The sequence below is a fragment of the Micromesistius poutassou genome (assembly GCF_964030765.1).
Source record: "Micromesistius poutassou genome assembly, chromosome: 21".
Classification (NCBI taxonomy): Eukaryota; Metazoa; Chordata; class Actinopteri; order Gadiformes; family Gadidae; genus Micromesistius; species Micromesistius poutassou.
Genome location: NC_140291.1, coordinates 11,749,068 through 11,765,061, shown reverse-complemented (window position 1 = coordinate 11,765,061; position 15,994 = coordinate 11,749,068). Strand labels below are relative to the sequence as shown.

Here is a 15,994-nt window from a genome sequence, read left to right as displayed (position 1 = left end):
CTCCTGATAATCTCATCATCACCAAGAGTTGGTCCAGGATTCTCCGATGCTTTTCCACACACAGTCCTCCCCTTCCACCGGCCGGGACGGACAACAAACCCGGGGAGGGAGAGGAAGGTTCTGATCATGTCCATGTAATTGTCACAACTCTAAGCGGCTATCAAAAGGACCCCCACCCCTTGGGGGAGTTTCAATCCACTAAAAGAAATAACCATCACCGGCGCCAGACTGAGATTGATCAGATCATCGATTTTCTGTTTCTTTTGGGAACTTCCCCTCTGATACGCGCGCCGGGAGCTCAGTGAGTACGTCCCAGGAACGTAACATTTACCAACGCCCGCACAACTCCGAGGTGTGTGCCACGCTGAAGAAACACAATTAGACCACTTGCCCTTTTCTTTCTTTTTTCTAAGTGATAAGACATCATAAGGTTGTTGAAAATAGCTTGAAGCTTATTGGGATTTCTAACAGCGAGGCTTCAAACCCCAACAACATCCATCCTAAATGTCAGATAGCAGAATTGTTATTTATCATTTGAGCTGCGAATGCACTCAAGGAGACAAAACACTCAGGAGTTGGAGGAGGACCAAGAGCGAGAGGTAGAGAGAGAGAGAGATAGAGAAGTAGAGAGGGAGAGGGAGGTGGAGGTAGAGAGAGGGAGAGAGAGAGAGCAAGGTAGAGAGAGAGTGAGAGAGAGAGAGAGAGACAGAGAGAGTGGGAGAGGTAAAGAGAGAGAGCGAGGTACAGAGAGGAAGAGGTAGAGAGATAGCAAGATAGAGAAAGAGAGCAGTAGAGAGAGAGTGAGGTAAAGCGAGCGAGCGAGCGAGGGAGAGAGAGATCCAGGTAGAGTGCGAGCCGGGTAGAGAGAGAGAGGGAGAGGTAGAGAGACAAGAACCAGAGCGGTAGAGGGGTAGAGAGAGAAAGAGGGAGAGGAAGAGAGAGTGAGGTAGAGAGAGATAGCGGTAGAGAGAGCGGTAGAGAGAAAGCAAGGTAGAGAGAGAGAGAGAGGTAGAGGGGTAGAGAGACAGAGAGAGAGAGAGAGAGAGAGAGAGAGAGAGAAAGATCGAGACAAAGAAAGACAGAGATGGTGAGAGCCGGAGAGAGAGAGAGAGAGAGACAGCGAGAGACAAAGAGAGAGAGACAGAGAGAGACAGAGAGATACGGAGAAAGACGGAGACAGACAGCTCTGCCTCTAATGTTCAGCACACAGTGTGGAATGTGCTGGGAATACAACCGTCACAGGATATGAGTACACTCCCAGTGCTGCTCGCAGAAATGAATACCAAGTTAATGACAATGGGCACAAATGAACTCTGCAGAAGCAATTAACGTCGGTCAAATGGCGCTCTGATTTGCACAAACACACAAGCTGACGTGGAACCATTTAGTGGGAGGGGGGGGGAGGGGGGGGGGGGGATAAAAGTGAGTGTGTGGGTGAGTTGATTAATTTGGATGAGTGCATGCATGAATGGTATCTTATGAATATGGCCTCTTCTGTTTTGTCACAGAATGAGGGTGCTTGAAAAAAAAAAGGGAAGGTCGTCCGTTTGTCTTGGAGGATATCCTTTTATAGGAGCTCCACTTTGTTCTAGAAAATAGTGAAGCATAACATCATTCTGAGACTAAAAGGCAATATATCGTTTAAAAAGGCTAGTTTTAAAGCTACTTTAAAAAAGATCTGAGTCTACAATATTTGCTGCCAACTAATCTAGTCGATGGCTAATCGTTTCCCTGGTTTAAAGTAAAGATAATCTACAAACCTAAAAAGAGACAATTGGCAATGATCGACAATCCAGTTAAAGTTTGATTGCCATTGGACGACAAATAAGTTCAAGGGTGTGTGGTTGAACTACTTGACCAAGAGGTTAAAACGTTACCCCAAAGATTTGAGTTTACGAATGATAAAGATGGATTTTAAATGGAAGTTGTCGACATTGAGACATTGATCAATCATCTCAAGAAACATTTCCTCTGATGTATCAATCTCATCCATTCCAGTAAGATAAACAAGACAAAATATGTTCTTAAAAAGTTAAAGTTGTTTGCTTTGAGAAGTTTCTAGCTCATTAAGCCAAAACTCATTAAAGTATACAATTAACATGCATCATGTAAACAAAAGACAAATAACCATTTTCTGAAGTGCCATCTACGTTAATGTGTATCTTAAGGAACTGCACTATGTAGAAAAATGAAACAAAAGTGAAACTATATCCAGTTCCTATATAAATGGGTAAAAGGTATAGGGTGGCTGTGTAGCACGATACCACTTTGTGTCCGAGAACTGCTTAAGTTCAGGCTAATGTGAACGGGAAACACGAGAGAATACTTTGTACCTCTCTTCTTGCAATCATAATGTAATCTCGGGTAATAGCTTTATATTTGGCATTTAATGTTATTTTTTCAATTTCACTAATTCAGCCTATGGGGATAATACGTCTTATGTTGACGCCATGAATGCACTTGAAAAAGGGTAATTCTCTAGCACAATTATTTAAAGAACAAAAAAAGAAATGGACAATTCCATTGAAACGCCTTCAAACTTAAAAAGCTTGTTAACGCTTAAGCCGATATGTTAGGTTTTTTGCTCATGCCGCAGTGTTGAAGTGGTTCTCCTGATGGCAGAAGCCATTAAACACCAGCTGTTCCAGAGGGCTATTTTTAGAGGGACTCACCTCAAACAGAGGTGGCCAGGGATTTAAATGCAGGGTAATCCTATTAAAGCGATCGATAACCACTAAATTAGCTCCTTGATAGATGACAGGAGCCAGGGACTTGTGCCCGCCTCTGCAGAGAAGGACACAAGTGTTACGGGATTTGTACGAGGATGTATCCAAGCAAACGTCTGTGGCGTTGATCACGCAAACATGTTGACTCGTGAATATTAATTCATTACCTTCATACAAAGTCATACATCGGGACCATGATGGCCTCTTCCAGGGCCGTGCACACACATCCTGGGGGGGGGGGGGGGTGGGGGGGCGGCGGGGGGGTGCTCAAGGAAAGAAAGAGGGCATCTTTTGAATGGCATTGAAGGTCTGTTTGATTTGAACGCATTCTGACTGCAGCGGTAATTAGACTGTATTAATACGCCTTGAAACGCCTTGTTGTGACACGCAAAACAACATGGGAGCGCTTTGAATACTGTACTCCGTGAAGTGCGTCCATCCATCCCTCTCCAACTTGAGACATGTCTCAAACCAATGATCTGCTTTAAAACTAATTTGCTATCAGTGTGGTTAAATGCAGCTCGTATTGTAGCATCTTGATTTAAAACAAAGCTCATATGCTTACAGTTAGTTTCAAACGCTGTGAATATGCCAACATACAAATTAAAAACACTGCTGCTATGCTATAACCGTCATGATTATTCGTCAGCCCATGGTGGCACGGATAGGGTAAATCCAAAATCAGGTCAGAAACGTAGCACACACCAGCACAATCACACTACATGCCCATATGGTGGTTGAACGCTAACTCAGGGCAATCAAAGCGTTCCAAAGGCAATGCAATTCATGTGTTATGTAGAAACACAAACACAAATAGTAAGCAAAGGACATCGACCCCTGGATAGCCTCGTTTGTTTAAAACATTCTTGTTTAAAAACGTAACATCGAGCTTCGTTAACACTCAAGATTTGCGCGTTGTTCTCTGAACTTGAGCTCACTTTTGTGCAGACGTACAACTCGTGTGACACGTCACATTCAGCAAACTCTCGTTAAGTAGGCAGGAAATTGTCCTCAACTACGCTGCGTGTGAGTGTGTGAGTGTAGGACTGAATTAGCATAATGTATGCCCAGAAACGTCGATATAAGGAGAATTTCTAACCCATTTTTGCGAAAGCGCCACTGATGAAAAGGAAAAAGGCACATGTAGAGATTGAAGTTCTCCTTTTGGAACGCAACAAAGAAAAGACGTGACGTTGTGCAGTGTCAATGGTGGTGTAAGAGCCCCTTCTGAGGTAAGGGAGCGGGGACAAATAAAGGCTGCCAGTACGGAGCCTGCTGAAGTGGCATTATATTAAAATAGTTTCCGAAAGATGGCTTGGCATGGCAAAGCGACCGATGTGTCCATGTTGTTTGAGGGCTTGATAGTAATACTGCAAGCCACTAATATGAATCATGTCATATTTAATAAGGAGATGTGCTTGCAGGACAGCTTGGGCAAGTACACAAGACCTCAGCGCCCAAAGGAATGGTCAGCACACACACACACACACACACACACACACACACACACACACACACACACACACACACACACACACACACACACACACACACACACACACACACACACACACTAAGACTTATGATACTATTTTGATTCTTGTTCCATAATGGGAAATGTAGCCCAAGTGTGAAATCCGATATGTGTAATATCAAGTCATCATTATACATCCTTACTGTGTGTTCACACCAAAAGACACATTTTTCGCGCGACAAAACATAATCTGTCGCTGTGCAGTTATGTCAGGCGAATTTTGTCACAGAGCGAATTTTGTCGCGGAGTGTTTTTCCCGCCAACGGTCCTTCATGTCAATTCAGTCTCATCAACCATGGCCGAGATAACCACCATTGCGTATCTTCACCTGTTGTGGAAGAGGGAGAGACATCGGAATGCCCGTCGTTTATGGGTTAATAATATAATCCGGAGGCACACACAGCTTTGTGCCGTGATATTATATATATTATATTATATAGATATTTATATATGATATGATATAATATCATATAATATTATATATAGAGCTCCGGGAGTCGCAAATGGCAACAATCACTTTCTCCTCCAAGCTGCGGTTCACTGCGGATTGCAGGGAACGGTTGGCCCGGCCGGTTGAAGGCTTATTGGCTGTTTTACGTTACTTCACCCACGTTACTCACAGGGAGTGAACGCTGATTGGCTATCTCACACGAATGCCGCAGCAAAGTTCAAATATTTAAACTACAGCGAAATTTGTCGCGCAAATCCACGTGAACGCAAACGTGAAATCAAATCTTGCCGCAGGTTTGTGCCGCGACAAATTTTGCCCAATACGCGTCTCTACGTTGACTTTGTATTGAAACGTGTCACGCCGTCGCGTTTGGTGTGAACACACAGTCAGTCAAAGACATGTAATAGGAATTGTTTGGCCCAACAACGTTGTTTTTCTTTGCTTTGGCCCACTGCACGTGACTCACACCAAAAGTCGAGACCACTTGTCAATTTTATGCGTCTCAAGACATACCATGATTTTGGGTGAAGTGCTAAATCACTTGTATTTGTGTCCTTGCATGAGGCCTACGGTGGCATCTATAGCTATAGAACCAATATTTGCACACAGTAGAACTTAATTAAAAACATACCAGTGCCATGAGATGCATGCTTCTTGATAACGTTAGTTAATCAAGAACACTTCCCCATTTGCTATTTTTAGCTTTAAAAATGATAATAGAAAATTGTATTGTAATATGATGGCCCTTGATTGGCTTTCCAGCATATAGAACCATGAATTCAATTATGCTAATTATTCAGCAATAGAGAGAGAGAGAGAGAGAGAGAGAGAGAGAGAGAGAGAGAGAGAGAGAGAGAGAGAGAGAGAGAGAGAGAGAGAGATCTTTGATAGTGTATTAGTGAGATCACAAAATGAAAGCAAGTGGGGGAAAAAATTAATTAATTTCTTAGCTTTTGGAAATACAAGCGGAGGAGCCATTGTCTCCAAGAGAAGCCCCTCAAACCCACTAAAGAAACAAAGCTTAGAGACTGGAGGGAAGACTATGATGTCAATATCAAAAACCAACGGCCAATGTGGAAATGCAACCACCAAGATCTTTGTTGCCTCCTCTTAAGGGTCCCATGGCATGAAAATGTCACTTTATGGAGGTTTTCTAACATTAATATGAGTTCCCCTAGCCTGCCTATAGTCCCCCTAGCCTGCCTACAGTCCCCCAGTGGCTAGAAATGGCGTTAGGTGTAAAACAAGCACTAGGCATCCTGCTCCGCCTTTGAAAAAATGAAAGCTCAGATGCACCGATTTGGAATTTGGCCCCATATGTCGTCATAAGGGGCCAGGTTACCTCCCCTTTCTCTTCGCTTTGCCCGCCCAGAGAATTTGGCCAATGAGACAATGAGCTATGACCGTGCAAGCGACACATGTGTGTGTGTGTGAATACACACACTGTAACGCAAGTGTTGTAGACTTCTTTGTTATTTGGATAACCATTCTGCGGTTGGTGTTATGGCGCATAACACGCAACACAATAACGCAAGCTTGCATTTGGTGAAAAGACTAGACTAGACCCGTTCCGAAAATTTTCTGTACGAATGAGTGTATCGTTACACCCCTACTATATAATATGATATTATTTAGATATACAGCACCCGGAGTGTTCTAGAATATTTACAGAACACGGCCAAAAGCTGTGTGCGCCTCGCCATTGCGATACATCAACTGTAAACACTAGCGCATGGTACCATGGCCGCAAGCTGCTCAGGGCCACACCCCCACCCTCCACCTTGACCCGCCTCTAAAAAACGGCAAGTTTGTGGAGAGCTCATTGTGGGACTGGCTCGTAGTGGCTGTAACTCTGCACCAAGGCTGAATTTCTTGAACGTCTTCAAATACTGTATTAGGGGCCCACTAACACCTATATAAAAGCATTTATAAAGTAGCATGCCATGGGATCTTTAAGGTACCAAGGATTTTACAATTTTTTTAACTACATTTAATACCTTAGAATGAGCCATTTAAAGCCCAACGGGAATCAAAAATGTAATGACTCATTTTTTAAAACGTAGGATACGATGTAAATACGTACTCAAGTGGCCCTTCAAGTATTTTAGCCAGCCATTCAAGACAAGGCCGATAAATAAACATGTATAAGAACAAACACATTTCTAACATGTCTATCTTGTCGTGTTTTGTCATGTTTGGGCCTAGATTGACTTGTGTTCTAGAGGCTGAAGGGTGATGGACGGGGACTGGATCGAGGAGGGAAGCCTGAACCACACAAGGGAACTGTGTGCAGAATATCAATGTTGCAGGGCTCCCTCCGTTTGGACTCATCCTCATGTTGGCTACCGGTCCCCTGGCTGGACATGCGCCGGGCCGTGCTACATATGGCCTTCATTTACCTTCGTTAAGCCACAATTAGAAGGCTTGGATGCAGAGCAGCATCCTGTGATTATTAAGATCATCACAGGAGGGGAAGTGGCTCTCTCTCTGGGATGTTAGATACATGTATTGATTAGCTATAAATACTGATCACATGCAGGTCATTGGGTTGGCTTGAATGAAGAGCTGGGCAGTGTGGTATGATATATTATCCTGGGGGGGGGTGGGGTCACTTCTTGGTACACACTATGCGTACAAAAGGAGAATAATATTTTAAACAGCGCATTTGATGAGGTCATTGTATTGAAATATCTGGTAATTTAGTGTACAATAAAATTGTGGACTTGTATGTTAATAATTAAGTTAATATATTTTTAAAACAATTAATTTTGATGACAGAAACTGGGGAATGGTGATTTCTCTTTATGCCAATACCTCTCAAACCCTACAGCAGATAACTATTGTTCGCCCAGTCATGGTTGAATGTGCGACACAATACATTTAAATACATAAGGCCATAATAAGTAAACTTGTGGAGTGTTTGTAGCAATTGAGGGATGCACAGCCTCTCTATGTGTAAGTGGAGGAATAAATTGGAGAGTTAAAGATAGGGTTAAGGGATGAATCGATTGGATAGTTAAAGACGGGGTTAGGGATAGATGGGCTCTTTTACAATCCGCCCCAATCCTGATTGGAGTCTACTGGAGTCTCTGGTGTTTTGCATTCATTTATTTTTCACCCCCTGCTAACACGTTTTCCATCTTATTATCCTCATTCCTTCCTAGTGCCAATCTCATTTTGCATATTCAGTTTTATTTAACACACATGCAACACTGTCACACATTGCAGGTAAAGCAGAAGCAGACGTCACGGCAAAGTGCGTTGTGCGTATATTAAAGATTGCTTTGAAAAAAGGGGGCAGGATAGTTTAGTAGGTTAAGGCATTATATTCCCAGATGAAGGGTGCCTGAGGAAACTTAAAAAAGTCGTGGACCAGCTTAAGGCAGTTTACCTGCAGGCGTCGCCGAGCGAGATACCTCACCCCTTCCTGCTCCTGAATGATGTAAGAAAGGAAACTTATTGTAAGCTGCTTTGGATGAAAGCACCTGCAGAATGACACAATAGAGTGAATGACGTATCAGTTTCTAAGCGTTTTAGCCACTGAAGTCAATCTCACATTAATTAATTTTTGTTTTTAAAAAATGAGGGATTCCTGTGTAATGACTTTAATTCACTGGAGGGCTGATTCGATTCTCTGATCAACTTCCGCCATGAAATTAGGGTTACTACGAAGAAGAATAACAGTGACGGGATGAGGCAAGCTGTTGTTTGCATGAACAGTACCATGCAATTTTATTTTTATTCTTCTTCAAACGCTAAAAATGACAGCAGAGTAGTGAAGTAGTAGAATCTTATTGCCATAAAAATTCTCTGCAATAGTTGGCAATGCGGTTGTTCCACGAAGCAACATCTTCAGAAAAGGATCTCCAATTTGTCCAAACAACAACGGGGTTGACTACCAGCGTGGATTCAGACGCTCGCCACGCGGCCCACACACACACCGCCATTACTCAGAACGCAAGTCGAGAAAATTTCCTGTCTTCACAAATAACGCGTGACGAGTACAATGCCACCGTATTGCACGAGAATCTCATGAATACTAAGTCTCTCCAAGAGAAAGCTCAAACAACAGCTACAGAGCTCAATTCCAATTTCCTCTCCCGCCACATCCTGCGAGGCAGATCTCGCGTCCGTACTTTAGCAGCGGAGAAATGACGAGAATCGACAAACAGGCAAACACACACTGAGCTGCTGGGTCTTACGCCGGCCATGCAAGACAAACACCAGAGGCTCGCTCTCAGAGCCAGCCTCAGTAACACACTCATTTTGCTTTGTTGTTGAGATGAGTGAGTCGAATATGGACTTCATGAATTTGCCGTCATCCAAAAAAGTGAAGTGCAACAACTTTCCAGAAGGGAAACCAGCTATCACAGTTTGGCACTTGAATGCCAGAATGTTTTTTACCTGCTGAGGAACCAAGATAAATTAAAGAAGATAGGAAAATGAAATGAGACAAACACAGGGCCTACTATCTTGCCTTCATGTGGGTTTCTGTGTGTCTGTATAGGAGGCGTTCAATCATCTTTAGCTCCAGAAGATAAGTCCAGGCACGCTATCTTGGTACCTCTTGAGCAAAAGTTCTTCAATAACCGAGCAACCAGTGGTTGATGATTATTATAATAATAGTGAGAAAGCACAGAGATTGCAGCTTGGAATGTGAGTGACATCATGGAAAGCCTCCTATTGGATACAGTCTTGACATAATCTGAGGCGTGAACAGGAGGAAGGACCCCTCCTATGTGTTCCTTCTGGAGGTTGTGTTCTTTGGGTCTGAGCGAGTGGTTCTTTTGACCCTGATCAGGATCTAGGACAGCGGCTCTGACTCTTTAGGTGGACCACTAGTTTGTCATCGAGACCTTTTATGGACCACCTCATATGCAGAAAGAAAAAACCTGATAAACAGGTTCCTTCGATTATCTATACAAGTTATATATAATGGCAATTGATATGATTCCCACAGACCCCCTGCAGTACCAGTGATGTACCACCAGTGGACCTGTCTGACTGGGCTAGAGTGGGCACATGACTGTGGCGAAGGGCTTGACAAATGAGGTGAAGCATATTGAAGAGTGGTAGAGACCTACCTCTCTTCGTCTTGACGCCCAGCAGGTCTGCTTGATCTTCCATACCACAGCCGCCACCAGCAGCAGAGACAGGAAGCAACTGGGAATCGAAACAAAGTAAAAGAATACCGTAAGTTCAGGGTAAGCCAAGTTGCCATCATGGGAGACCGACACAAGTCCGTTTTGTGAACTGGCAACAGGAGCCTGTGTGCACCAACATGGAGCCCATGAATGGATCCATTCGGCGGTTATTAAAAAATACACTGATTAAAAATGTATTTTTATAAAAATAAAATACATTTAATATTTAGCATATTACTACTTAATAGCTCAGCAGATAAAGTGTTAGGGCAAATAAATAAGAAATAATAAAAAAAGATCAGAACTATTGCTTCTTTTAATTATTTTGACAGTAAAAATAAATATGCAAAATGTTACTGTAATGGGATAGACCATAAAGTGAGACAACACTTTCTAGGCCTAAATTGGTGAGAATGAAGTCATTTAATGTATTGCACCGATATCATCAAGAAGGGATGTGTGTGTTTTTTGTGTTTGCGTTTGTGCTGTAACTGTTTGCTTTCACATCAACCATTTTGAGATTGGGTTTTTGATGTTTTAGCAACTGCAATGCTGTATTCATGCATTACACAGGGCCCTGAAATGTACGTTTAAATCAGTGATATCCTCCTAGGTTAGCATTTTTTGTATCTGTTTTTGATTTAACTGGTGGAACTCGATAACAGCAACTGTTCCATATCTAGGGACTAAAGCAAAACATGTGGAAAACCTAAAGATAACTTCCTTTGTGCATTCTGTGTGCATTCTTCCACTAGAGTTAAACAGGCCCAGTACTCGATGTGCGTCTGTGTCAGGTGACAGTTGTGACAGTACAATCAAGAAAAAAAGGAAACCAGTTCTAACAAACAAGCACATTTTGCAGAAACCCACAGCCGTTTTCCCATCGACCATCTCCTTTAAACTGTATCTCAAGTCACGGAGAGGAACCCCCCGCAGTGTGATCTGACAACGCTGTCATCGTTGTGTAGATTGGGTTCTGTGTTTTGCTAGCTACTCCGCTAGCGATAGCACCCCCCAGCTGTTAGGGAAAGCCACTGGCCGACCGACCGGTTCCGTCCGGTTTGGATTTGTTACTGCGAGTGCTGTTGACTCTGCATTTGTCAGTTATGTACGTATTTAATTTTAATGTTGCCTCTGTGTTCTGTGTGTATATATATATTGTTAAATTGTAGGTTCTGGTTGTGTTCATCATAAGTAAGCTTCTATTCTGATAGTTCAGTTTATATGTACTATATCAACTGCAACTAATAGTTTATTAGTTGTGTTCAGTTGACATTGGGTTTTCGGTTTCTATTTATTATGAATGTGTAGGTTGTTGAGATTATGTTGAACACTAGGAAGCCAAGCAAAGATGTGAAGAAGTAGACCAATAAATTCAGTAATATACTCAATTCTTGAACGATCTCCAACAAAAATGGGAAATGGAACATTAAGGGGAATATATTATAATAATTATATAGAATATGCTTGGATAAAGTAATATGGTTGAGATGGTTTCAAAAAGATGTAACTCTAATGCTTTTGAAAGAAATGAACAAATGGTTTGTGCAGATTAGGCAATATAAAAGGGAATGTTTTTATTTAATTGTATTTTATTCTGAAAGAGAAATTCCCTGGTCAAGTATTCTCTGCTTATCTAAATGCACTGTTATTGTAGAAATGCCTGCATAGGCTGGTGCATTGTGTGTGTGTGTGTGTGTGTGTGTGTGTGTGTGTGTGTGTGTGTGTGTGTGTGTGTGTATTTAAAGTAATAATGTACTTTGTCTAAAATCAGAGGGGATGGGGTTTCCACTGTGCTTCGACTTTAAAACCTATTACTCTGTCCCCAGTACTGTGTATAGTCACGGGTACTGTGTATTCATGTACCAGTACTATGTCTTCTGTCTCCGGTACCACAGTCAACTAACATACAGTTGTAATGCTAAAACGACTGCAGTCAAATATGCAGCCTGGCTTAACTCGTGCCAAGATGTGTTGATACTAATAGCAGTTATTTGCATTGGGAAATGAAAAACATTTTTTTCCCCCGCGTCGCAGCAGGGCTCCCGGGAGGGAGATCTATACAGATGGGCGGTGATTTGACCACGGCTACCGAGTTGAGCCCGTAGAAAATAAGAGAGTGCAGGAGATGAACGTCTGCTACAGGCAAGGCCTGTCATTTAACACCGATAGTTAGAGGTGATTCCTGCAGGCTATGGGAGGCTTTGGACACAACACGCCTTTAAAAACACACACACACACACACACACACACACACACAGACAGACAGACAGACAGACAGACAGACAGACAGACAGACAGACAGACAGACAGACAGACAGACAGACAGACAGACAGACAGACAGACAGACAGACAGACAGACAGACAGACAGACAGACAGACAGACAGACAGACAGACAGACAGACAGACAGACAGACAGACAGACAGACAGACAGACAGACACACACACACACACACACACACACACACACACACACACAGACACACACACACAAGATTATGCCAACTGCTCGGTGTACGTTTGCACAGAATCATGTAGTTGCATATTTCCCTGGCCGGTTTTGTTTGGGTCAGACAGGATATCTGATCTTGGTGGCATTGAGTTTCTGCAACACCGTGAGACGTATAAAGGAGATTCAATCTGATACTTGATGAGTCTCAGTCCGTCGGCGAGGCACAATGGCGCCTGCGGTGTTATTATCCCCTAGAAGACGACCAACTTTCACCTGTACTCACTCAAACAAAGAATAAGTTGAAGGGATTTGATTATAATGTAAAATAAAATACCTGCATGCATTCTTTCTAGATTTGGTGTAAACGTATTAGGAACGCCAGCAGGTAATGAACTAACCAGGTAAGGAAAAGTACATTTCCATCCCATGTCATCATTGAATGCAATTTGCTGGCCCTGCGAGTGGGAAACCCCATCAGGATGCGGGGGATGGGGTCCCTTATCCCCCCCTTCCCTCAAGGGAAGATTAGCCATCCCACGGTGGACTCCTGCATATCTGCTGCATCGCTAGAATAAACTTTCCCTCCACTCTTAGCATCCAGGTGGGATCGCAAAAACCCTATCGAAGAACATCTGGTTGAATAATCTCACTGGGCGCTTTCTTGCCATGGATCAGAGAGGATAAGCATAGTATTGTCCCGGCCAGAGGACGATGCGGCTCGCTAAAACACGACCGGGGAGCAGTTTAATTTTAGCAGGGAAGGTATTGCAAAGTTCTGCAGGGTTTTACAAAGTATTGTGTGTACCGCTACATGCAGAGGGGGGAAAACCCTGACTAAGTATCAATCTGTCAATCGATTGGATCAAATCGATCAAATAGTACAATTGAAAATCAGTTCAAGAGGTAAGAGTATCATATATGTTTAAAAAATGATAATGCAGGATGTTTGCATACCTTTTCTTTGTGACAAAACTATAGTAACATCATTATAAGATCTGTCAACATCAACGCGTAAACGCTTACGGATAATCAGTAAAACTGAATGCACAAGAAAAATCGCAACACAATAAATGTTTAGACCACTCCATTTACTTTGAATCCGATCTGATAAACAGGCCTACTTGCTTGTTGAAACTGTTCTCTTGTTTCCTCTAATCTAGTTTGTCATGCATTTATGTTATTCCCACAACACTACATATTTATATATAATGTAACCCCCACACATTCACACAACAATACTAGTAATTTTATTCATATTTTAAATTTGTCATTAATCGTGTTTGTCATCAACCACAGCCTGATATGGGATTAACTTTAAAAAATCTAATCGTTTGACAGCCCTAATTGTTATGCAAGCCATCAAACTACGTGATGTTAGTTGGCATCATTTGCATGGTAAACATCTGCCCTTGCAATGACATCTATATTTGTGTCAGTTTCATACAGGTGGCCAAAACTCTACACACATGTTGAAGCAAAGAGCATGCATGACAATATGCTTCTTTAGCTCTAGTTCTCGTGTTGATTGGACCTCTGAAAATCCTGCAATTAAGAACACATTTACTATTGAAGAAGGTCACGCTTACCTGAAAAACGTGACAAAGAACTGTACAAGGTCCATTATGCTATTGTGCTGGGAGAAGGCAATCTAGGGAAGAGAAAAATACACGGAAATTAGAAAGGGTGAATAAAAGTAGGAGATGGCTTGAGGCCAGACATATAAATCCATTCAAAGTCAAACGTAAGACAAATATAATTGCGGTGAATGGTCAACGCAGATGTTGTTATACATAATAAATACTAATAAGTAAACTTAATGGCGCTGTAGGTAATAAATATCATAGATTGCCAATAGCTGAATCCTTCAGCTGTTAGTGAGTGAAATGCTAAATATGTGTTTTGTGTTTCCTGCGCCTGCCTCTGACAGTTTCTGTTTCAGAACGCTTCCGGCTCATTTATGACCAATCCTCCGTGATTGATTCAGGGGAATCCGTCTTTTTAATTACAGGTACATGAACGGAAGCCTTCGCAATGGCAGACCAACAGGAAGGGGGTCTTTTCTTTTGAATGTATATTTTCTAAATCTTTCTGGATTATGGACCTCTCTCTTTACAACTTACAAATCTTACTTACAGCAGCTTTAATACATTAACACACATTTGCATTTCAAAAATAGCACACAGTAGACAGTGAACCAATTATAAAAAAACTTTTAAGCTGCTATAAAAGTAATAATAGAAAGTCTGGCATCTGTCAACTGCCTCTTAAAAGGTAAACGGGCATCATCACATTTTAGTGGTTGTGAAAGTTAGAATCACTGTTAATGGAAACCTTTCAAATGTGACAATAGTTGGTCAGAAGGTTTGGTCAAAGTCATAATGTAAAGTTGTCTGGTACTTGAATGAGAAAAAGTTTATTACTGCAACATTCCTTTCTCTCTCTGTGTCTGTGCACGTGTCTGTGTCTGTGTCTGCGCGAGAGAGAGAGAAAGAGCGAGCGAGACAGATGATGGAGATGATAGGCAAAGGGCAAGCGCTGAGCTTCACCCCCAGCATGCTCTTTCATGGTGCGTTCAGCCTGCACTCTGCAGGGCTCGGCTGCCTGCTGAGAGGGTTTACACAGAGCCCGGTCGAGACGGGCCAAGCCACTGCCGAGCGCCAATCAACCTGCTAAAAAGGTCATTCGCCGGAACCTCCGGAAGGAAATCTCCCACTGTAAAAGCTTTTGCCGGCGCCGAATTACACCCTCACCGGTGCCGTTAAATGCCGTAGTAACAGGCCGCGGAGCACAGAGGAACCTCGCGGCTGTGTCGTCCACTAATGATAAAATCGTTTAAGATCTTAATGATCGTATTAAAAAACAAAGAGCAATGAAAGGGGGAAGGTAAGCAGAACCTCAACTGGAAGCATCGGCCTAATAAAGATACAACGTACAGCCGGAAGCATTAACGAGCACAGGGATGGATTTAATGCAATTCATATAAATGGATAACGGTAATTATGACATATAAATACATTATTAGATGATATACACTCATTCAACATTTGGATTTGTGAATTGCTCAAAATGGTTTTCACCAATTTCTTAACGATGAGCAAATCTTGCCTTAATGACTACAATACATATTTTGTAATGATTTTTATTTAAAGAGCCAGTTTTTTTTAATTAAAGAGCCGGTTTCAGTTAGAATTCTAAAACTATGAGATTTGAAAAAAAATGTGTTTTGGGTTGAGAGTTTTAGGAAAGAGGGATGCTCCAAAAGTTGTTGGCGTGGTCTACTACGACCCAAGCCAACTTTGGGACACTTTTTTTAGCACCGTTGTTGTGTATGAGCATTATAATGAGGATGTCTATGTAATCGACACCTCAGGGTTAAAGTAGGCGTCCTGGAAGCCTAAACCCTCAATTGGACACAGCCATCAAATAAATCGCTGCTCAGATGGAGCTTCACCATCCACACACACTTCTACCTTAAGTGCCTAAAAAGCTCAACTTTCTCTGGGACGTCACACTCAACCACTGTGTGTCTCAGAGTGTCTCAGAAAAGGCACTCAAACGTCACGAAAAGAACGCCACCTGCGCTCGCAGCAGAGCGGAACATAGTGTTTTGGCAAAAACACGGCAAAAACATAGGATTTACCCCTTATTTTCTTGATCTGGATTTATTTCTGTAATAGTGAAATG

General features: G+C 42.3%; 1 protein-coding gene across 4 annotated transcripts in view; it reads right to left on the bottom strand.

Annotated features, from left to right (window-relative positions):
• Positions 1-15,994, bottom strand: part of atrnl1b (attractin-like 1b) — an 87,143-nt gene that overhangs the window by 21,630 nt on the left and 49,519 nt on the right. For 2 of the 4 annotated variants that reach the window (XM_084485378.1, XM_084485379.1), the window contains exons 25-26: positions 13,897-13,958; positions 9,797-9,874 (exon numbers count right to left, since the gene is read on the bottom strand). In XM_084485378.1, the coding sequence (XP_084341504.1) occupies positions 9,797-9,874; positions 13,897-13,958 (140 nt within the window). Of the gene's footprint in view, positions 1-9,795; positions 9,875-13,896; positions 13,959-15,994 lie in introns of all 4 variants that reach the window. The other 2 variants (XM_084485380.1, XM_084485381.1) reach the window with 1 other exon arrangement.